General features: G+C 48.4%; 2 protein-coding genes across 4 annotated transcripts in view; both read left to right on the forward strand.

Moving 5' to 3' along the window:
* Window position 1: 1 nt before the first annotated feature.
* Window positions 2-16,285, forward strand: ATF6B (activating transcription factor 6 beta). Of its 3 annotated transcripts, none has more exons than XM_028719942.2 (16): window positions 2-156; window positions 1,355-1,458; window positions 3,120-3,204; window positions 4,418-4,524; window positions 4,612-4,741; window positions 5,276-5,452; window positions 6,161-6,348; window positions 7,130-7,315; window positions 9,899-9,990; window positions 10,997-11,167; window positions 11,801-11,908; window positions 12,032-12,122; window positions 12,312-12,382; window positions 12,877-12,988; window positions 14,212-14,296; window positions 15,352-16,285. In XM_028719942.2, the coding sequence occupies exons 1-16, from the start codon at window positions 3-5 to the stop codon at window positions 15,633-15,635; spliced, it is 2,145 nt and encodes a 714-aa protein (XP_028575775.2). In that variant the 5' UTR covers window position 2; the 3' UTR covers window positions 15,636-16,285. The 3 variants fall into 3 exon arrangements, with proteins under 3 accessions (XP_028575775.2, XP_028575776.2, XP_028575777.2); XM_028719943.2 differs by having other exon boundaries at window positions 3,123-3,204; XM_028719944.2 differs by lacking the exon at window positions 5,276-5,452.
* Window positions 16,286-21,735: 5,450 nt separating this feature from the next.
* Window positions 21,736-22,565, forward strand: part of LOC144326153 (uncharacterized) — a 33,856-nt gene continuing 33,026 nt past the window's right edge. Inside the window, exon 1 of the mRNA XM_077922344.1 lies at window positions 21,736-21,758. The gene's annotated coding sequence lies outside the window, so the exon portion shown is untranslated. The remainder of the gene's footprint in view (window positions 21,759-22,565) is intronic.

The raw sequence follows: 22,565 nt of genomic DNA on the forward strand, positions 1-22,565 counted from the left end.
TTATGGCAGCGGGGGGGGGCGGGAGCCGGAGTCGGCCGTGCAGCGTAGTGTACCGGGAAGGCGGAAGGAAGATGGCGGCGCTGGCTTCGGAGCTGCTGCTGCTGAGCGACTCGAGCCGTTTCCGCGCGGATAACCTGCTGAGCAGCGAGGACTGGGGTGGGTGCTCGTCGGGGGCGAGGGGGGAGCCGGTGGGCGGAGCTTGTTTGGGGTGGGCGGAGCGTGGCTGTTGGGGAAGGGGCTGCAAAGTCGAAGAAGGTGGGAGAGAAGGAGGATCCTGCGCTACCTTAGCCCGCAGTTTAAACAGGTGCGCGACAGGCCCTCCACGAGGCGGAGGGGCGGAGCTCCACCTGCTGGGTGCCCACCTGCCGTGCACCTGCCGAAGGGGGCTCCAGTTCAGTCCCCTGCATAGCTGTCAACGTTTCCCTTTTTGAAAGGGAAATTCCCTTATTCCGAATAGGATTCCTCGCAAGGAAAGGGAAAAGTTGACAGCTATGGCCCCCTGCAACGCAGGAGTCTTTCACCCAACGTGGGACTCACGACCCTGAGATTAAGCTGTTGTAAGCAACTACATACATTGGTAGGATTGACTGAAAACTAAGTAATAAATTGAACTATGAATTGACAAACCATTTATAAAAATAAGAGTTATGATAGAGATGCCAAGGGGGAAACCATTACATTAAGATCCACAATATAGGGGGAGGGAAGTCAGAAGGTATTGTATGTTTATGTTTTGAATTCATTTGTTTATGTAAAATAGGAAAATGCAAAAATAAAATTTATTAAAAATAATGATTTTTTAAAAGTGTCTCATGTTCTACCGACTGAGCTTATGCTTCAGGGATGTGTGAGTTGTTGACTTTAGTCTTTGAAGGCTGCTTGTGCTTTGTTTTTGTTCTTTACCTGTGATAGTAATGTAGTTGAGGCCAAAGGCACCTGCTGTGAGGCAAAGGACAAACCGTGTGTGGTCTTTTTTATTGTTTTTTTTACAAAATACAATGTGTAAACAACATCAGCGAAAATTGAAAATATACATGCTGTGAAATGAGGGGAAAATCTTTAAAATATATTAGTGGATTCAGTCAAACTGGCAAAAACATGCTTATTTGTATTACTGTGGAGTGAGTTGTTTATGTGGCTAATCACCAGAATCTAGAATTCCAGAACTGTATTATAAGGGGGAGCAGCTCTAGTTGTATTTGGGGAGAAGGTGGGGCCAGGCCTTGCTTAATGCATACACCCACAGATGTGCTTGGTATGGGCTGTAAGTGAAAAAGGAGAGCAGTAAAGGGTGAACACATGTTTTGAGTCTGTTCCTTGCCCTACTGACTGCCCCTTCCCATTCTCCCCACAGATGCAGGTCTGTACAGCTGCCTGGAAGACGATGGGGATGTGGCAGCTGAGCTCTTCCCCTGCCTCGAACGCAGCATTGTGGATGGCGGCTGTGCCCATTCCCTGGTGAGAGCTGCCTCCTCCCACATGCCTTCCTAGAAAAGGCTTTCTACTTCCTTATGATCCCTCCCATTGCAGAGCAGCATGCTCTTCTCACCTCTTTTATCCACTCCCAGCTACTTAACATCAGCCCTTAATGCTGTTTGTCTTGAGGACCTGTTCACCCTCATTCCTGTTGCTACATCTTCTGAGGGCACATGCATGCATAATGGGGCTTGTGCATGATATAGGGATGTTTAGGGAAGCTTTTAATGTTTGGTGCATTACTGTATTTTAATATTTTGTTGGAAGCCGCCCAGAGTGGCTGGGGAAGCCCAGCCAGATGGGCGGGGTATAAATAATAAATTATTATTATTATTATTATTATTATTATTATTATTATTATTATAGGACAGTGGTGGCAAACCTTTTAGAGACTTAGTGCCCAAACTGCAACCCAAAACCCACTAATTAATTGCAAAGTGCCAACACAGCAATTTAATATGGGATAATAATGATTGTCTGCATGCGCACATAAAAATAAATATACCATAATAAAAATGTGGGGAGGATTGGCAGGAGTTGTGGAGCTTTGGGGGGGGGGGGTAGGCCGTGCAGATAAACACTAACACACATGGACAACACTTCCTGTAGCAGGCTGAAGCTACAAATCGTCTCAACGCTCACCGGCAGCAGAAATAAAAAAAAAACCGTGACACAGCCCCAAGTCACACGCAATATTGCCACTGACTATCTTCTGCTCATGGCAGCAAACAATCCAACCAATCACGGTGGGGGGGGGGGAGTGGTGCGGCCGAATATCAGCTGGTTGGCGGGTGCGCAAATCCCCCAACGCTGCTGTGGCCGGCGCATGCTATAGGGAGTCTTTCCTGCCCACAGTGCTGTGGGGGGGGGGGGAGTGGCTGCCCACTTTGCCAACCCCCAGGAATGGCCCTGCTGGGGCGATGGGGCGTGTGCCAACAGAGAGGGCTCTATGAGTGCCCACTGGCACGTGTGCCATAGGTTCTCCACCACTGATATAGGATGGTGTGAGCTGGGTTTGCGTCTGAGAGATCCAGGTCCCTTATCTTCACAGTGAAAGGGGCATTTTCCTCTTTAGATTGCATGTACTAGATTTATCTATGTTCACCTTGGTCCTTGAATAAGCTGCCCAGATGTGTACTACCAAATCTGTGACGCCAAGCCACAAACTCTCCTCTCCCGCTACAAGTTTAACCCACTCTTGCCCTACAAAACTATAAATCCCATACTTGTTAATAAGCTACACCCACAATAATACCCTCAAATTCCCACCTTTCACTGGCTTGTTGCCTGCCTGCTGTGCATGCATATTAATATATATCCATTCAGGATGTACAGAAGGCGAGAAGGGAAGCACTCCACCATCTCTGCTAAAACACTAACAATGTGTGGTTCATCTTCTCCCTGAAATGTTTCCATTACAGTGGAAATGGAATGTTGTAACATTAAGAATTGATGCACGAGTTTGCATTTTTCTTCTCCCTGCATAATGCCTTTTTCTGTTGCATCATTTAGATTGTAAACCTGAAGCCTTATTACTGATCTCTGCAAGCTGCTTATTTATGGCCAAAGAGTGGGGTAAAAATGCTTCACAGAAAGACACACCCACAGATCAGTTTTGTTTTCTCTCCTAACTCTCTTGGCAGCAGTTCAGTGATGGGTTCGACCTGGACATGGAAACGGTGCCCCCCGACCCACCTTGGGACCCACTGCACGACTCTCTCTTCCCAGGTAAGTACCTTTTCGAGATTGTGGGAGGGCTGTTGAGAGCCTGAGAGATGCAGAGCTGTGTGTATATGGTAGGATGATACAGTATACAAGTGTGTGGACAAGACACACATTAGGCTAGATTGTCTTTGTGAGTTAATGCAAAGAATGTGCCGGCACTCTTGGTGGAGGTGCCCGCTCTGCATGGACAAGATCCCAGGTCTGATTCCCCTGTCTCTCCCGTTTAAAAAGGTCTCAGTGAAACATTGGAGAGGCACTGCCAGTCAGAGTCTAGAATACTGGACTAGGTAGAAACCGTGGACCAGTTGGTATAAAGCAGCCCCATGCTACAGAGGGAGATCCCTTTCTTCCAGTATTGAGGGGTAGAGGAGGGGGCTCTTGCCTTCATGCCCTCGTCATGGGTGCACCAGAGACATCTAACTGGCCACTGTCAGACAGCGGGTTAGATGGGTCATTGGTCTGTTACAGCAAGACTGTTGTTTTTTTCTGAGCCTCAATATGGTTTGAACAGCCTAGAATTAACTTGGAGCAAAGTTTTTTTCCTCCCCCATCCTGGACCACCTAGTTAAAGTTTCTGACCTTAGACGGAATGTCTTATACAGTGGTACCTCGGGTTAAGTACTTAATTTGTTCTGGAGGTCCGTTCTTAACCTGAAACTGTTCTTAACCTGAAGCACCACTTTAGCTAATGGGGCCTCCTGCTGCTGCCGTGCCGCCGGAGCACGATTTCTGTTCTCACCCTGAAGCAAAACTCTTAACCTGAAGCACTATTTCTGGGTTAGCAGAGTCTTTAACCTGAAACGTATGTAACCTGAAGCGTATGTAACCTGAGGTACCGCTGTATTTAATGTCAGCAACTAAACTGGCTGGTGGATAGAGCAGCAGAAGGGGTGAGGGCATATTGCTTTCACTGATCTCCCCAAGCTTTGCCCCCCCAGCTAAGGCACAGAACCACAAATAACCTTGGCAGGGGTTAAGCTGCTCTTTGCCATTGGACAGCAATCTAGCCCATTTCAGGGCTAGACTGGGCTTCTTGGTAACAAGGAGCTTCTCTTTGCCTTGGCACCTCCCAGACAAATACTTGTCCAGCATTTATTTTCAGTGCAAACTTCCCAGGGGGCACAGAGGAGATAAGTTTGAGCGGCTTCTTTGTTTCCACGGTTGAAGTGGCTGGCAGTGAAAGCATGTTAGTGATCTGTTCACCTTCTTCCTTTAGAGCTGCAGGTGAAGTCGGAGCCCGTCTCCCCCGCCTCGTCGCATTGCTCTGATTCCTCCACGCTGTCCTCTTCCTCCTCCTCGTCCTCCGCTGATCTCTCAGGGCAGGTATGCTTGTCGGACCTCTTGATACAGTAGAATCTTGCCTCCTGCCTCTTAAGCCCTTGTGCTCAGGCCTGCGCTTTTCTCTCGCAGGCCCCTGGCCAGGCCGACGTGATGGGAGTGAAGACCGAGCAACCTCCCACCCCTCCGTGCATGTATGGAGATGTACTACCCCCCCACTTTGGCACTGTGCAGATCAGTGTCGTCCCAGCTCCTGAGACAGGTATGTAGTGGATGAGAGTGAGTGAGTAGAAGTAGCAAGTGCCTAGGGAGAAAGGTGAGGACGCGGGTGGCGCTGTAGGTTAAACCACAGAGCCTAGGACTTGGCGATCAGAAGGTCGGCGGTTCGAATCCCCACAACGGGGTGAGCTCCTGTTGCTCAGTCCCTGCTCCTGCCAACCTAGCAGTTCGAAAGCACGTCAAAGTGCAAGTAGATAAATAGGTACTGCTCCAGCGGGAAGGTAAACGGTGTTTCCGTGTGCTGCTCTGGTTCGCCAGAAGCGGCTTAGTCACGCTGGCCACATGACCCGGAAGCTGTACGCCGGCTCCCTCGGCCAATAAAGCGAGATGAGCGCCTCAACCCCAGAGTCGGCCACGACTGAACCTAATGGTCAGGGGGCCCTTTACCTTTAGGGAGAAAGGGATGCAAATTAAGTCAATATGAGACTCCTGTGGCAAAAAAATAGGGTCATTTAGTTTAACCTAATACAGTGCCCTTCAGAATAGCGGCTTCACTGATCAGCTTGTTCTGTTACAGGGAAACCGGCAGCTTCCAATAAAGCCGAGAGCATTCTCAGCCGGAAGCCCCCCATTCAGCCAAAGCCAGTTGTGGTCACCACTGTCCCAGTGCAGCCTGCAGCCACGCCCAGTAAGACCATCTTATTGCAGCCTGTACCTGTGTCCCAGCCGCAGGCTATCAACCCATCGATTTCAGGTAATGCTTTTGCTGGCTGGGGGTTGTGATCCAGAACATATGAAAGGCCGCAGATTGGGCAGTGCAGAAATAGAGAAAGGTTTGGCTAATAGGAGGCTGCTTGAACCCAGGTTCCAAGTGCAACTGAACACGCTGTACTAAGGGGCACACAAGTCCTCTTTTCAGATTTCCCTAATGTTGTTAAATGTGGCACCCAGGGGCACAGTTGCACCCTTGAGGGCTTCCCTTGGCATCCACCAGCCCTCTGAGCCCCCCTTGGTTATGAGGTCGTCAGGGTGGTTGCCATTTTTCTCCTTAGAAAAGTACATAGAGCTGAAGTTGGAAGAATGCCTCTCTCCTCCCTTCCTCTTTCAGCTCTCTGTGCTTTTTAAGGCTCACTCACTTCATTGGAGCTGGCGTTCTCCTTCAGAGTGTGCTTTCTCGGTCTCTTGGGAGGGGGCTGATCGTGGGGAGAGAAGTGACTTGGGGCCACCTTGCTCAAAAGCCCAAATGTGCCCACGAGGCTGAAAACCTTTCAAACTGTTTTTATGTTACTTTTCATTGTGTTCTTTTGCTGCTTTGTTGTTTGCTACCCTGGGGTCCTTTGGGAGGGAGAGCAGTATAGAAATTTAATAATGAATGAAAAGAACCTTTTTTTGTGGGGCAAAACTACAATGTATGTGTGGCAGGCATGGATTTATAGGACCTTGCCTTCTTTTTTAACCTCAGTTCCAGCACAGAGCGTTGTGATTTCCCAGTCTGAACTGCTGCATCTCCCCGTCTCTGGGCTGATCAAGGTCCAGTCCCCTCTAAAGGAAAGTCTCCCAGCAAAACCAACTCCCTCTGCCCCCAAACCAGAAACCAAAACTATTGTCCCGGCGCCAACGCAAATAGGACCCTGCAACCAAGAGATAGATGTAAGTACCTTTTGGCCCCCTTCTTTCTGCTGCTCTGGGGTTCTCCGGTCCTGTCCTGGGACTTCTCCTGAACACATGTGACGGGGAGGGGGGGTATATGGCTGAACATTATGGCCACATGTGTGCTGTGTGTTTGTATTTGTGTTTGTATGCCCCACGGAGAGCCTCAAGGTCCATAAATAGCAACACCCAAGTGGTCTCGGGCCCTAAGGAAGTTCGATTAGCTTCAACCAGAGCCAGGGCCTTTTCAACTCTGGCTCCGGCCTGGTGGAACGCTCTGCCTCATGAGATCAGGGCCCTGTGGGATCTGATTTCTTTCCGCAGGGCCTGTAAGACAGAGTTGTTCCGCCTGGCCTTTGGCTTGGAGCCAATTTGATTCCCTCCCCCTCTTTCTTTTTCCTTTTTCCTTTCTCCTCCTGTGATGAGGCTGCATTTTAATATTTTAATGTTTCAATATTGTATTTTAATCTTGTTTTTAAGTTGTATTCATTCAACTTGTTTTTATTATTGCTTGTTAGCAGCCCTGAGCCCAGCCTTGGCTTGGGAGGGCGGGGTACAAAATATTATTATTATTATTATTATTATTATTATTACCTAATGACAATTGGAGGGCCGCAGCATCCCCATCTCTGTTTTAAAGCGAGAGTGTATGCATGTGTGTGTGTGTGTGTGTGTGTGTGAGAGAGAGAGAGAATATAGCATTCCCCACGCCCTTTGATAATTCCCAGAGAGAGAGAGAGAGAATATAGCATTCCCCACCCACTTTGCTAATTCCCCAAAGATCAAGGTCCTTAAAAGGCAGCAGCGGATGATCAAGAACCGTGAATCGGCCTGCCAGTCGCGGCGGAAAAAGAAGGAATATCTGCAAGGGCTGGAGTCTCGGCTGCGGGAGGCCCTGACGGATAACGAGCGGCTGCGGCGGGAGAACACGCTCCTTCGCCGCCGGCTGGACTGTGTCCTGAACGAGGTGAGTGCCTGCCGGCCAGACCTGCAGTGTGTTGGGTCCCTCACACAACCCGCCCCGTGTGTGCCTGCATATTTGTCCACCCGCATTACATCCACATTTCAGCAATCTGTGGATTACCAGCCGGACTGCAACAAAATGCTGCAGTGTAGCGTTGCCTCCTAACAGGAGCTCTCCTAACAGTGACACTCAGCAAACCCCCCCCCCCCCCCCCCCGTGGCTGCCAAGCCTGCCTGCTTGGTTCTCACTGAGCTGATTTTCAGGCTGGTGGAGAGGTGGGATTGCCCTGTTAGATTTTAATTTTTCTAATTCTTTCTGTACGTCTGTAAACCTTGGGGTTCCTTTGAGCAAGCACGAACCTCTCTCGTTCCTCTGCAGTCCTACTTTAACCCCAGTCCTCTTGGCTCTCACCACCTGAGCTCCCAGTACGTTTCTGAGCACAAGTCAAAGTGTTGGTGCTGACCTTTAAAGCCCTAAACGGCCTCAGTCCTGTATACCTGAAGGAGCGTCTCCACCCCCATCGTTCAGCCCGGACACTGAGGTCCAGCGCCGAGGGCCTTCTTGCGGTTCCCTCACTGCGATAAGTGAGGTTACAGGGACCCAGGCAGAGGGCCTTCTCAGTAGTGGCACCCGCCCTGTGGAACCCCCTCCCACCAGATGTCAAAGAGAAAAACAACTACCAGACTTTTAAAAGACATCTGAAGGCAGCCCTGTTTAGGGAATGCTTTAATGTTTAATAGATTATTATATTTTAATATTCTGTTGAAAGCCGCCCAGAGTGGCTGGGGAAACCCAGCCAGATGGGCGGGGCATGAATAATAAATTATTATTATTATTATGAGCCTGCTATTAGAGGGAGTGATTATGGTACAACAAGAGAGGCTGTGGCCCAAGAAACTCTGTCTGACTGCCTCTTACACGTTTGCTTGGGCAGTTGCGTGACTGGACATGAGTCTCACCTCTGCAGATGGATGGAGTTTGGAGTGAACATGTGAGAGCCAGAATGCAGAGTCATCCTAAGGAGCCTGGCAGTGTGGTTTTCCTTCTGCCTGTTCTGCCTCTCCTTGCAGGAGAAAATAGGGAACACATGTCGTGGCCCTCTTCCTTTGTGGACTAAGACTTCCTCCTATCCCGTATCTGTCTTCCCTCCTGTGCTGGGCAGGGGTGGGCTTTTCATAGCTGCTGAAACGTATCACTTCTGCATCTATAAATGCCTCGCCAGCACTGAAATGCTTACACCTCTTCTGTGGAGGTGTCATTGTATTTATATTTATATTTATATTTATATTTATATTTATATTTATATTTATATTTATATTATTTATATTATATTATTAATATCACCCTTCATCATAAATTCCAAGTCCTCCCCTCCCAAATACAATATATAATAAACATTAAGACACAAACAGGAAACTAAAGCAGCAGTAAAAACTGTTGTAGTGCTTAGTTACCTGTAATAATAATAATAATAATTTTTTATTTATACCCCACCCATCTGGCTGGGTTTCCCCAGCCACTCTGGGCGGCTTCCAACAGAATATTAAAATACAATAGTCTATTAAACATTAAAAGCTTCCCTAAACAGTAAAAAGAGTTTTTTTGACAAGTTTGCTTCCAGTGGCTCAGCTGCTAACATCTCCATTGTTTTGTGAAGAACAGCAGTCCGCTTTCAAAATAATCACTGTTTGGTTCTGTTTGTCTTGAAATCCTTAAACCTGCCATTTGGATGCAAGTGGTTAATGGAAAGCTGCTCTTCAGTGCCGGGAACCTTTGTCTAGATGTTTTCTAGTTTGTCTCCCTCTGTACGAGATGTCGGCTGGGCCGTCTACCAGTACCATGCAAGGCTATGATATGATGATGCCCACTCCCCAAATGGGAGCCCCAAACTCTCGCAATCCCATCGGAAGGGACACAGTTGACGTCCCTTGGCTAAATAATAATGATTTGGGCACTGCAAGGGCAGTGAGACGTCTTCTTCGTCTTTTTAAAAAGTTTTTATTGTTAAAATACTTCAGCTTTAATACACACATATTGCAAATATACAAGCATACAAACATACATTTCATACAATCCTTAAAAGTGTTCAAACATACCTACACTCAATCCCACGGATAATTCCTTTTCTCATCACCATCCACCACCCCTCACCCCACCTTTGTGTTAGACTTCCAATCTACTCAATTGCAATTTCTTTCCACTTCTGTTACTTTCTTTCACAGACCTTTAATCTACTTTCATGCTTCTTTTTCTATTACACATTGTTATCCATCTTATTTAGTATTTAAAACGGAACTTGTTTATTCTAATAGGAGTTCTGATTTTTCGAGATGGTTTTGCAAGTATCCTTTAAACACCTTCCAGTCCCTATCTATCCTCTTTTGAGATCCTTCCAATTTCTCCCGTTGTTTTGGATATATTGTAGCACTCCAATAATTTGGTAAGCCACTCTATTTTTGTTGGTATAATACCAAGTCTCACTGCCGGGAAAAATTGGAAAAGTGGTATTATACCGGCAGTGAGACTTCTAAGTGGGCGACATGCCTCTGTGGCCATAACCACATGTTTCTTGCCTTCTCCCTGCAGAACAACGAGCTGAAATTTGGCTCTGGCAACCGGAAAGTCATCTGCGTCATGGTGCTGCTGCTCTTCATAGCTTTCAACTTTGGGCCTGTCAGGTGAGGCTTCAGAGTGCTTGCGGGTGTCCCTCCAGTCCCACAATTGGGGAATGAATGACTTTGCTAGGCAGTCCTTGTCTGGGAGCCTCTGAAGTTGGCAAGGCCCCAGAGAAATTGGTTTCACTCATAGGTGGTGAAGTCAGCATGTGTAGGCTTGCTGGATGTTTGGCACAGTTTAGCAGACTGGAGAGGGAAGCATATTTCTTAGGTTGAAGTTGGACTAGAGCCCTGAAAGCTCTCCCACCCCACATTTCTTGTAGGCAACTCTCCTTTTTGCATCATGTTAAGGAAGGAGTCACATGCTGTGACTCAGTGCGCCGTGGTCTAAACCACTGAGCCTCTTGGGCTTGCCAGTTGGAAAATCGGCAGTTCAAATCCCCACGATGGAGTGAGCTCTTGTTGTTTTGTCCCAGCTCCTGCCAACCTAGCAGTTCGAAAGCATGCCAGTGCAAGTAGATAAATAGGTACCACTCCGGTGGGAAGGTAAACGGCGTTTCCATGTGCTCTGGCTTCCGTCACGGTGTTCCGTTGAGCCAGAAGCGGTTTGGTCATGCTGGCCACATGACCCGGAAAGCTGTCTGTGGACAAACGCTGGCTCCCTTGGCCTGAAAGTGAGATGAGCGTGGCAACCCCATACAGTGGTACCTCGGGTTAAGAACTTAATTTGTTTCAGAGGTCCGTTCTTAACCTGAAGCACCACTTTAGCTAATGGGGCCTGCCGCTGCGCCGTCAACATGCAATTTCTGTTCTCATCCTGAAGCAAAGTTCTTAACCCGAGGTACTATTTCTGGGTTAGCAGAGTCTGTAACCTGAAGCGTCTGTAACCCGAGGTATCACTGCAGTCACCTTTGACTGGACCTAACCATCCAGGGGTCCTTTACCTTTACAGATAGGTTCATAGATATTTTAATGAAATAAAAACGATAATAAAGTAATCTCAGACCTCTTTGGTAGAGTGTCCCTGAACTCCTCTAGGGAACTTAACTCCCCGTTTCCATCTCTCCAGCATCAGTGAGCGCAAGGCGGCAGACGTGGAGCTGCCGAAGCAGGAGGTGGAGGCTGGCCCTGGCCGGAGGCACCTCTTAGGCATCGCGGAGGAGACCCACGACACTCCAGAGGAGGAGCAGGAAGAGAGGCAAGAGGAGGCCCCAGCCAGGCTGAGAAAGGCACAATTCCGGTAAATTTGGGGGGCAGGCAGGAGAAAGAATAAAGTGGTGAAGAGCAGGAGAAACAACCTGCCTGTGCTTCTCTCTCTGTAAAAATTATTTTGGGGGCCCTGGCAACCAGGAAGAAGTCCTTGACTGTGTTTGGATGTGATGCTAAACCAGGGGTGAGGGTGCTGAGGTTTGGAGGGGCCCAACAATAGCCTTCCATGCCTCTCTGACGGCCCCATTTGACTCTGCCAACTCATACTCCCCTCCCCAGCCCTTCCTTTATTTGCTTATTGCATTCCTGCCCCACCCATTTCTCCCAAGGAACTCAAAGGTGACGTTGGAGGTTTCTGAGAAGAGCTTGGATGGCCATGAGTCATGGATGATTTAGTTGAGGTTCCCGCATTACAGATGTATGGTGTAAAATGCAAAGTTGGCTTGGCAGGACTGCAGCCAGCCCACCTCACGCTCTTCTCGAAACATGTGGTTTTGCTCCGGGCTGAGCAGCTACTTCCAGATTGTGTGACTCCCAAATCACCATGTGCTCTTCTCAGCTCTTCCTCAACACTTGATTTCCTCTCTCAGTTGATCTCTATTTAAAATTCACATTTTCTTCTCTCTCCACCCCCCCACGCCTTTCTCTCTTCTTCCACCCCAAGAAACCTGTCGGCTCCTTTCTCTGACATGAAGGACCTGATGCTGAGGGACTTGGACAAGTTGTTCCTCGCTTCCGATTGCCGCCAGTTCAACCGCACTGAATCCCTCAGGTGGGTCCTGGGCCAGGAGAAGGGAGGGGGTGATAAGCATTTTGGGGGGAGGACTCTTGTGAGCATTGAGGCCTGGGAACATTGTGGGTGACCCTTCTGCCTGCCTCCTCTTCCCCCCTACAGACTGGCAGACGAGCTCAGCGGCTGGGTCCGCCGGCACCAGATCAACCGCAGGAAACCCTCGCAGTCTCGCAAAGCAGCTCAGGCTAGCCAGGTGTGATGTGGATGGGGGGAGGCAACTGTTTGGGCAGGGAAATGGGGGGTACAGTGGCGATAATCCCTTGTGGGGCTAGACAACGGCACTCAGAATCTTACTGTGGTTTGCCAACAAGGTTGAGGGCAGGGCCAGGGGCTCTGTTGCTTCGCAGCCTCTTCATATCCTTGCTTTCGTTCTTCATTTCAGGAAAAGCCACAAAAGAAGCCCCCTAGCCCCTCCCGCTACGTGCCCGCCAGCCCCCCCAGGCACCCTGAGAGGTAAGCGGCTTCTGCACCAAATTGTTTTGAGTTAGCTCCCTGTTTCGATGTGGAAACACTCTCGCTCACCCTGCCCCTCTGGCTTACAAGCTAACCCCCCACCACCACACACAAGGAAAAGGGAACAGGGAGGGAAGAGGAAGAGGAAGAACTCAAAACTCCAGCACCAATTCTTAAGTTCTCATACTGACCAGCTGGCACACCTCAGGGGTAGGAGGTGCGTGATTGAGCTGGCCTCTCACAGCAGAACGGATGGGGTGAGCCCTGCTTCCCATGTCACCCCAGAGGCTGGCTAATGGAACAGCTGCCTCCAGGGCTAAGGGAGAGGAGGCCTGGTGGAGCCTCTTCAAATTGGCTCCTTGCTTTGTTGCTCCCTCCACCCACCCGATGGAGACTCCATTCTTGTGTCCCGTGACAGTGATGAGGTAGAGGGAGCCCTTATGTTTGCAAACAGATCTCCTCTCCAACCCCCCCATCCTCTTCTGCCTTTCCAGGAATTCCCTCAGTCAGCTACAGGTATACCAGCACCCTGACCACACGGAACACGACTTCATGGATGCGATTGACCGCCGCGAGGATACTTTCTACGTGGTGTCCTTCCGCAGGGTGAGTAAAGAGCGGCTTGCGGGGCACTGAGCCATTGAGTTGAGCAGGCAGAGCGGCGCCCCAGATTTTGCATTGCACAATGTTCTCCTTCAGGCACGTGGCTCCAGAGAGAGAGAGCCAGGAAGAAAGTAGAGGAAGGAACCCCTTTCAGACTTGCGCAGAAGATTACAGGTTGCATAAAGGCACACTGGGGCAAAGATGCAAATGGAGAATTTCCCCTTCTTGGAAGCCACAGGGCAGGAGTGCCTAACCTGTGGCCCTTCCTGTAGTTGCTGAACTACAACTCCCATCAGCCCCTTCCAGCATGGCTGACACTCAGGGATGCTGGGGCTGTCCCCAAACCACATCCCTTTCACAGCCATACCCCGTTCCTACCTCTGCTTTGCACCCATCTTCTAAATGGTTTTTTAACAGCTGGGATAATAGAATTGCAGAATTGGAAGGGACCATTCGAGTCACCTAGTCCAACCCCTTACAATGCAGGCATCTGGGATGATGAACACAGCTCCTTGTGCCGGCATTTGTGGAGTCTGGGAGCCAAACGGGGAGAGGTTGTCAGGGCGTGTCCTTGAACTCCACCACACCCTGGGTCTCTTAATTCTTACATCAGTGATGATTTTGTCATGAAATCCCACTCAATATTGATCCGGAGCAGAACGCCAACTTATAGTTAGCAGAGTAAAAACTTAAACACATTGCAGGATTCCCAAAAAATAGACCAGAGGCAATTGTATTTCATCCAGCAAAGCTTTACTGCTACTGGAGGCAAATGAGCATAATGGTCACAAATCTAATACATTCAGGACTGGCACTGTCCATAAGAAATCCAGTTGCAGCAGACTTAACTTAAACTTACAATAACTTCTAATAAGTCTAAACCTTAACACTAAGCATACTATGTACGGAACACCACACCGGAAGGAAAAGAGATAGAGAAAGTGAAATCCAGGCTCCTTCTGGCCTTACTATTATAGTCACCATGACCTTGACAGAAGAGATAACAGAACCAGTTTAGGCCAGCTATACTCAGCTTCTCTGAAGGAATAACCCAAACACCAGGAGCCTTCTGCTTGCTTCTTTCACACAGAGAAGCTTCCAGAACCCTCTTGAATTAAGTAGACTAGGAAAGATCTCTACACATCAGATCAATATATACTTTCTGCATAAAGAAATGCAAACTGACAAATTTTCCCCTCCTGTCTTTTCCCCTCTTTTAACCTTAGGACCACTTGCTGCTGCCTGCCATCAGCCACAACAAAACCTCCCGCCCAAAAATGTCACTGGTGATGCCAGCCATGGCTCTCAACGGTAAAAAAAGAAAGAAAAGAAAATGTGCGGGTAGACTTGAGGACTTGGTGTCCAAATGTTTTGTGCGAGATGCAGTCACCAACTATATCTGCATCTCCATATCTATATATATGTATATCCCTATGGCGCTGTGGTCTAAACCACTGAGCCTTGGGCTTGCCAATCGGAAGGTCAGCAGTTTGAATCCCTGCGATGGAGTGAGCTCCCATTGCTCTGTCTAAGCTCCTCCCAACCTAGGAGTTCGAAAGCACGCCAGTGCAAGCAGATAAATAGGTACCGCTGCGGCGGGAAGGTAAACAGCATTTCCATGCGCTCTGGCTTCCATCACGGTGTTCTGTTGCACCAGAAATGGTTTAGTCATGGTGGTCACATGACCCGTAAATCTGTCTGTGGACAAACGCTGGCTCCCTTGGACTGAAAGCAAGATGAGCACTGCAACCCCATAGTCACCTTTGACTGGACTTAAGCGTCCAGGAGTCCTTTACCTTTACCTTTCTTTAACCTATATTATTATTATTATTACTACTACTACTACTACTATTACTACTAGGATGCGGGTGGCGCTGTGGGTTAAACCACTGAGCCTCTTGGGCTTGCCAGTTGGAAAATCAGCGGTTCGAATCCCCACGATGGGGTGAGCTCCCATTGCTCGGTCCCTGCTCCTGCCAACCTAACAGTTCGAAAGCACGAACTGCAAGTAGATAAATAGGGAAGGTAAACGGCGTTTCCGTGCGCTGCTCTGGTTCGCCAGAAGCAGCTTAGTCATGCTGGCCACATGACCTGGAAGCTGTACGCTGGCTCCCTCGGCCAATAAAGGGAGATGAGCGCCGCAACCCCAGAGTCGTCCGTGACTGGAACAATGGTCAGGGGTCCCTTTACCTTAACCTATATTATAAAATTTATACTATAAGGTGCCAGGGCGGGTTACAATGTTATATACAGTTGGGGGGAAAGACGGCCATTCTCATTCCCTCCAGAGGGAGCGTATAAATTCTATGAAGCAAATATGAAACAAATAACAATCGCCTTCTTGCTTGGTTTTCTTTCTCCCCCAGAGAGCCTGTACAATTCGTCCCTGGGCTACGAAGTGATGATGCAGATAGACTGTGAGGTCATGGACACCCGCGTCATCCACATCAAGAGCTCCACGGTGCCTCCCTTCCTGAGGCGGCACGACGCTGCCACCCGCGACAACCGCACCCACCCTTCTTCCCCGCCGGCCTTTTCCGGGAGAGCGACGGCCCGCGCGGCCTTGCGGGCCCCCAGGCCCACCTTGCCCCCAGGCAGGCGGCCCCCGCAGCGCACCCTGTACCTTGGGGAGCACGGCGGAGGGGGCTAGCCCGGCCCAGGCCCTGCTGGGAAGGGTAGAAAAGGGAGGCCCCCCCCACCCCGACGACACCGGGGAGAAGAGCCCCCTTAACGGAAAGTGGGGGCCCTCGCGCCAGGGGAACGGACCCGCCCCCTCAGTGGAACTCCTGCTCGTGTCGAGAAATGGGCTATGCCACTTCTGTCAGCTGATCTCACGGCTGCCTCCAGGAGGGGTCAGTGGGGATTGGATCCTGCGGTTCGGGGGGCTGGGGGCTGGTACCGCGGACACTACCTCTCCCTCCCCCTACAACGCCCCCCCCCTCACTGCGTGGCCCAGTTGAGACTTTCTGTGCGCCTCTGCTGCCCCCTGATGGCTGAGACTAAGGAACCTGTGCATTTGGGTAAATGTGGGAGAGTGAGGAAGGGTGTTTCTTTTAAACTACTGTCTCCAATTGTGTGTGTGTGTGTGTGTGTGTGCGTGTGTGTGTAGGAGAAGGGCAAAGGGAAGTTTGCAAAATGCAGTGTGTGTGTGTGTGTGTGTGTGTGTGTGTGTGTGTACACTCCCCTCCCGGTTACTCTGATGGCACTTAGATCTGCCCCCTTTGGATCCTCCTTGTGTGTTTTTTATTTTAAAAAAAGGATAAATAATAGCTGCAAAATAAACTTAATATGTGACCAGAACAGTTTTCTCTTACTTTCCCCCCTTCCCCCTGGTTTTCAAGCACCACAATACAGGCGACTCATATTGTCTGAACAAGAAAGCTGTGTCCCCCTTTTTTTTCCTTCACATTTTTTTCTTCATTTTATAACACAAATAAACAACACAAACAGAAAAACAAACAATACAAACAGATTCTTGTCTTATCCTTATTTTTTTCTAAACATTGTTAGGTGGGCTTCTCCAAGTCCTCCCTATCTGATTTTCATTTTACCTCATCTTTAGCAGTTTACATATATCATAATTTCTAACCTTTTTTTTTTTTAATCACACTTACTTTAACCATAAAAATCTTCACATTTTATCACTTACAAATGATACTGTTAAGAGAGCTGTGTCCCTTATTGCTGGCAACTGATGCTGGGGTGGAATAGACAACAGGCACAGCGCGGTCCAGACAGAGAGCAAAGCTTATCTTGCTGGTTTTGCCTTTAGTTTCAAAATACTGCTGCCCGCTCCCCTCTGGTGAAAAGCTGTGTGCTTTTATAGCAAAAGCTACAATCTGATCACATGTGGTATTTCAATATTTACTGAAGCTACAATCTGTCTTTCAGCATAGCAAGGCTACTCTGTGGAACTCTCTGCAGGTGCATTTGTACGTTCTTCAAGGCCAGCTGCAAACCTTTTCGTTTAAGGCAGGCCTCCCCAGACTTGCGATTTTTATATTACGTATATCAGTTTTAAAACTGAATTTTATCCTTGTTGTTGCTGTTTAGTCATTTAGACGTATCCGACTCTTCGTGACCCCATGGACCAGAGCACGCCAGGCACTCCTGTCTTCCACTGCCTCCCGCAGTTTGGTCAAACTCAGCTAAGTAGCTTTGAGAACACTGTCCAACCACCTCGTCCTCTGTCGTCCCCTTGTGCCCTCCATCTTTCCCAACATCAGGGTCTTTTCCAGGGAGCCTTCTCTTCTCATGAGGTGGCCAAAGTATTGGAGCCTCAGCTTCAGGATCTGTCCTTCCAGTGAGCACTCAGGGCTGATTTCCTTAAGAATGGAGAGGTTTGATCTTCTTGCAGTCCATGGGACTCTCAAGAGTCTCCTCCAGCACCATGATTCAAAAGCATCCATTCTTTGGCGATCAGCCTTCTTTATGGTCCAGCTCTCACTTCCATACATCACTACTGGGAAAACCATGGCTTTAACTATACGGACCTTTGTCGACAAGGTGATGTCTCTGCCTTTTAGGATGCTGTCTAGGTTTGCCATCGCCTTTCTCCCAAGGAGCAGGCATGCATCTTTTAATTTCGTGACTGCTGTCACCATCTGCAGTGATCATGGAGCCCAAGAAAGTAAAATCTCTCACTGCCTCCATTTCTTCCCCTTCTATTTGCCAGGAGGTGATGGGACCAGTGGCCATGATCTTCGTTTTTTTGATGATGAGCTTCAGACCATATTTTGCGCTCTCCTCTTTCACTAGATTTGCCTATTTTATTAGGTGTAATTTGTTTTTCTTTTAAGTGCATTGATTTTTATATGTATTTTCTTATGAACGTTTTGTATTATGTGAGCCACTTAGAGAGCTCCCCCCCCCCCACCAATAGTAGTATAGTTGGAAGAGACCCTGAGGATCATCCAGTCCAACCCCTTCAATGCAGAAAAATGGGCATCTGTCTCATACGGGGATCAAACCTGCAACCTTGGCGTTATCGGCACCACGCTCTAACCAGCTGAGTTATCCAGGCAAAAACACTTTAATGAAGTGCTTCACGCATCTTGTTAACTAAAACACAATTCCATCGCGGGGTTTCAAAATCATACGGGTAGTAAAAACCAAACTTTCTTTTAAAATCAAAATAGTTGGCGATCGGGTGGAGCCTTGCTCAGAGTAGGGAGGGGCAGGGGAAAGCCTGGCACTCACATACATGACTCACATGCCCGTCCAGAACATGTCTAGACTCCCAGTGGCACATAAACTGGGAACCATGTTGCAAGAGAAGGAATGCAAGGAGGTGAGAGCTGCCAGCGGACAGGTAGCGAGTCAAGGATTTTTGAAAAAAAACTGGTTTCAACCAGCTGCTATTGCTCAGTGAGCAGGGGTTATACTTTAATATTATAGTGTTGTGCCCACTGGCATCATATGCCCACGACTGCGTGGTATTTCTTCCTAGAACTATAAATAGGGTTCTGTGTACATACAAGAGGTTGTGTGTGCAGTGCATCCCCCTGGACCACCATCTCTCATGAAGTCTGGATGGGTGGTAAGGCCAGATTGGATGGTCTGTCCCTGGAGGCTGATGGAACCTCATGGATTCCTGAACGCCAGGGGCAGTTCTGCGGAGGTGGAAAGCCAATGCTTTTAACCAAAGCCCTGCTTTTGCTGTGGATCAGTGGTTGGTGTAATAATAATAATAATAATAATTTTTATTTATACCCTGGCCAGAGCTGGGCTCAGGGCGGCTAACACCAATAAAATCGCAGTAAAAACGTAATGGGGGGGGGGGATACAATTTAAAATACAGTGGTACCTCGGGTTACATATGCTTCAGGCTACATACGCTTCAGGTTACAGACCCCGCTAACCCAGAAATAGTACCTCGGGTTAAGAATTTTGCTTCAGGATGAGAACAGAAATCGTGCTCCGGTGGCGCGGCAGCAGCAGGGGGGCCCATTAGCTAAAGTGGTGCTTCAGGTTAAGAACAGTTTCAGGTTAAGAATGGACCTCCAGAACGAATTAAGTCCTTAACTCGAGGTACCACTGTATAGGTTAAAATGCAATTTAAAATGCAGCCTCATTTTAAAAGTAGCCGATAAATCAAGACACTAAGGGGAGGGAAACATAAGGGTCAGACTGAGTCCAAGCCAAAGGCCAGGCGGAACAGCTCTGTCTTGCAGGCCCTGCGGAAAGATGTCAAGTCCCGCAGGGCCTAGTCTCTTGTGACAGAGTGTTCCACCAAGTCGGGGCCAGTACTGAAAAGGCCCTGGCCCAAGTTGAGACCAATCTAACCACCTTGCAACTTGGGACCTCCAAAATATTGTCATTTGTGGACCTTAAGGTCCTCCATGGGGCATACCAGGGGAGGCGGTCCTGTAGGTACGTGGGTCCTAGGCCGCAATAGCTCCTGGTTTCCTCCCTACGATTGTGGAGCCTGAGCTTCTCCTTGGAACACAAAAGCTATTGCCTGTGAAGCAAGCCAGACTTGCATAGTGGAGCCTCACTTTTAAGGACCGAAGCACTGGTGAGTGCACATCATTGTGCCTGCCACGTGGCAGGGCGAGTGGCAAATAAAATAACCTGAAGGTGAGCAAGATTGTTTCTGGATCCAGCTTCGTCGCACAGCAGCTGCGGCCGTTCCTGCACTGGAATATCTTGTCTACAGTAATCCAGATTACAGGTGTGTCCCCCCCCCCCCCACTTACGTCAGGGTTATGTTCTGGGCCCCCGTGCTCATAAGCGGAAACTGGGAGCACTCTCTAAACACACTTTTAAACGCCCTCTCTGCTGCTCTCTCTTCAATCCATACCAGAAATACTGTATCCAAAAATATCCACAAATGGAGTCATAGCTTTGGGGTGGTTAGGCAGGGAGGTAGAGCAGTGTAAACAAAGCCTTTAATAGGAGCCTTTACAAAACCTATAGTAGTAAATCTAAGTTTTTAGATTTTGCAGGGTGGGGCAAGAGGTTATGTAAGATAAATATTTTGTTATTTCAGGTAAATTAAAAGGGGTGTTAAGGATAATGGATTAATTTCCTGAAATAGGAATGTTTGCTTATGTTGAATTGCGATGTATTTTTTAGCATGGGGTTATTGTTGGATCAGGGACGCGGGTGGCGCTGTGGTCTAAACCACAGAGCCTAGGACTTGCTGATCAGAAGGTTGGCGGTTCGAATCCCTGCGACGGGGTGAGCTCCCGTTGCTCGGTCCCTGCTTCTGCCCACCTAGCAGTTCGAAAGCACATCCAAGTGCAAGTAGATAAATAGGTACCACTCCGGTGGGAAGGTAAACGGCATTTCCGTGCACTGCTCTGGTTTGCCAGAAGCAGCTTAATCATGCTGGCCACATGACCCGGAAGCTGTACGCTGGCTCCCTCGGTCAATAAAGCGAAATGAGCGCCGCAACCCCAGAGACGGCCACGACTGGACCTAATGGTCAGGGGTCCCTTTACCTTTATTATTGGATAAACCCATCAACCTCTGATAGATACTTTAGAAGGATTGGGTCCAACATCACTTTCGTTCCGTGTTTGTGCCAGTATCCATACTCGGCAGTGTTACATCTCAACGAAGCTCCTTCCTTAGAAGTGTCTTCGGGATTGAAGTTTCACACGGTAGGCAATAAATACTCATGGACGCCATAAAGATTCAGTTAAGTGCAGAGTTTTACTTGACAGACATAAAAGCATATCAGTAGCAAATATATAGAAGAAGAAGAGTTTGGATTTGATATCCCGCCTTTCACTCCCTTTAAGGAGTCTCAAAGTGGCTAACATTCTCCTTTCCCTTCCTCCCCCACAACAAACACTGTGAGGTGAGTGAGGCTGAGAGACTTCAGAGAAGTGTGACTGGCCCAAGGTCACCCAGCAGCTGCATGTGGAGGAGCAGGGAAGCAAACCCAGTTCCCCAGATTACAAGTCTACCGCTCTTAACCACTACACCATACTGGCTCTATACAGACGTTCACCACTGTAGTGGTCAAGGCATGCTTAGAGTCCAACCAGAGTCCAACACTTTCCCTTTGCTTCTCTCACCGCAAGACGCAAGCAAGAGACTCAAAGAACCATTGTTATCAGTACTTCCTGTCACACTGCGCAAGTCCCAGTGGTGTAGCGTGGGGGGTGCAGGGGGGGCCGGCCGCACCGGGCGCAACATCTGGGGTTAGGGCAAATCCATGGGTTAGGGGGCGCAAATCCACGGGTTAGGGGGCGCAAATTACTTGCCTTGCCCCGGGTGCTGACAACCCACGCTACGCCACTGGCAAGTCCAAAGAACAGTTTCCACAGAAAACGTCCTTGCATAGACAAAACAATCTCAGCCTTCTGCTGCTTCTTTTCTGTTCTTCTCTGTTTCTGGAACAAATGATTCTCTCACTCACACACAGAAAGTTATTCCTTTGGCAGTCTTCTTCTTTGGCAATCACTCGTAGCTGAGTAAGATTGTCTTCCATGAACACGGTTTTAACGGTGAGTCCATAAGTGACCGTGGAGGCCAATTCTGGATCCACACGTCCTTCCACAGTGGGGACATTGGTTTCTGGATGGGAGCTGATCATGGTGAGGGTTTGCCAAGCATGCCTGCACATTTTCCCCTTTCGTCCTGAGTTTGAGCATCTTCAAAGCCCACGGCACCGTTATCTCTCATGTGATTGGCTGACTGTGAGTCATGTGACAGAGGCATTCCATACTGTTGGGACTGTTATTCAAATTATTTTCATTTGTGAAATGGTCTCCCCTGGGAAGCTCGCCGGGCACCTTTATTAGTCATCTTTAGGTGCCAGGTAAAAATGTTCCTGTTTAATCAGGACTTGGGCTGACTGACACCTCATATCCTTTTACATGTTTGTGGAAGGAGGAAGGGGGTTATAGATTTGTTTCTGTTTTTATTATGCATTTTGAGTTTTTATCGCGCATTTTTGTTCTGGGAACCATATTGAGATCTTTGAATGAAGGGCGGTATAATAATAATAAATAATAATAATAATAATAATAATAATAATAATAATTCTCATTCTTGCCAACTGCAACCGAACTCACTCATATTCATTTCTCCCCAGTTACTACGTAAGTTCCTTAGGAGCAGGGAGCAATGGAATAATTAGAACCACTGAACCATATTTTGCTAATGAAGCTCAAATACAAGCGAGGTGCTGTGTTTCAAAAAAAACCAGAATGTGTTATGAGTATTTCTCATTATATCCCTATAAGTGAAAGGGCTAGACTAGGGCGCCTTTTGAGGAAAAGATCTGGAAATCCAAAAGGAAACAGAGGCTCTGGCAATCCTGAGTTCTACCCTGCAGCGACCTCAGCCTGGCCTGGTCCGAAAGAAGGTTGTGCTGCAGCGAATGAGACCATTTTAGAATCATCTAGTCCAACCCCCTGCAATGCAGGAATCTTTGCCCAAACTCGAACTCATGACCGAGATTAAGAGTCTCGTGGTCTACCAACTGAGCTATCCCAGGAGTACAACAGCCATTGCATCGGTTGTTTGCATGCGGACATTTAAGCCCAGGTTCAGGAGGAGCAAGGGGAAGAGGTGCAAACGCTGCTACACATGAGAAGGAACCAAACTGCCTGCTAGCTTGTTT

Source organism: Podarcis muralis, chromosome 2 (assembly GCF_964188315.1).
Source record: "Podarcis muralis chromosome 2, rPodMur119.hap1.1, whole genome shotgun sequence".
Lineage (NCBI taxonomy): Eukaryota > Metazoa > Chordata > Lepidosauria > Squamata > Lacertidae > Podarcis > Podarcis muralis.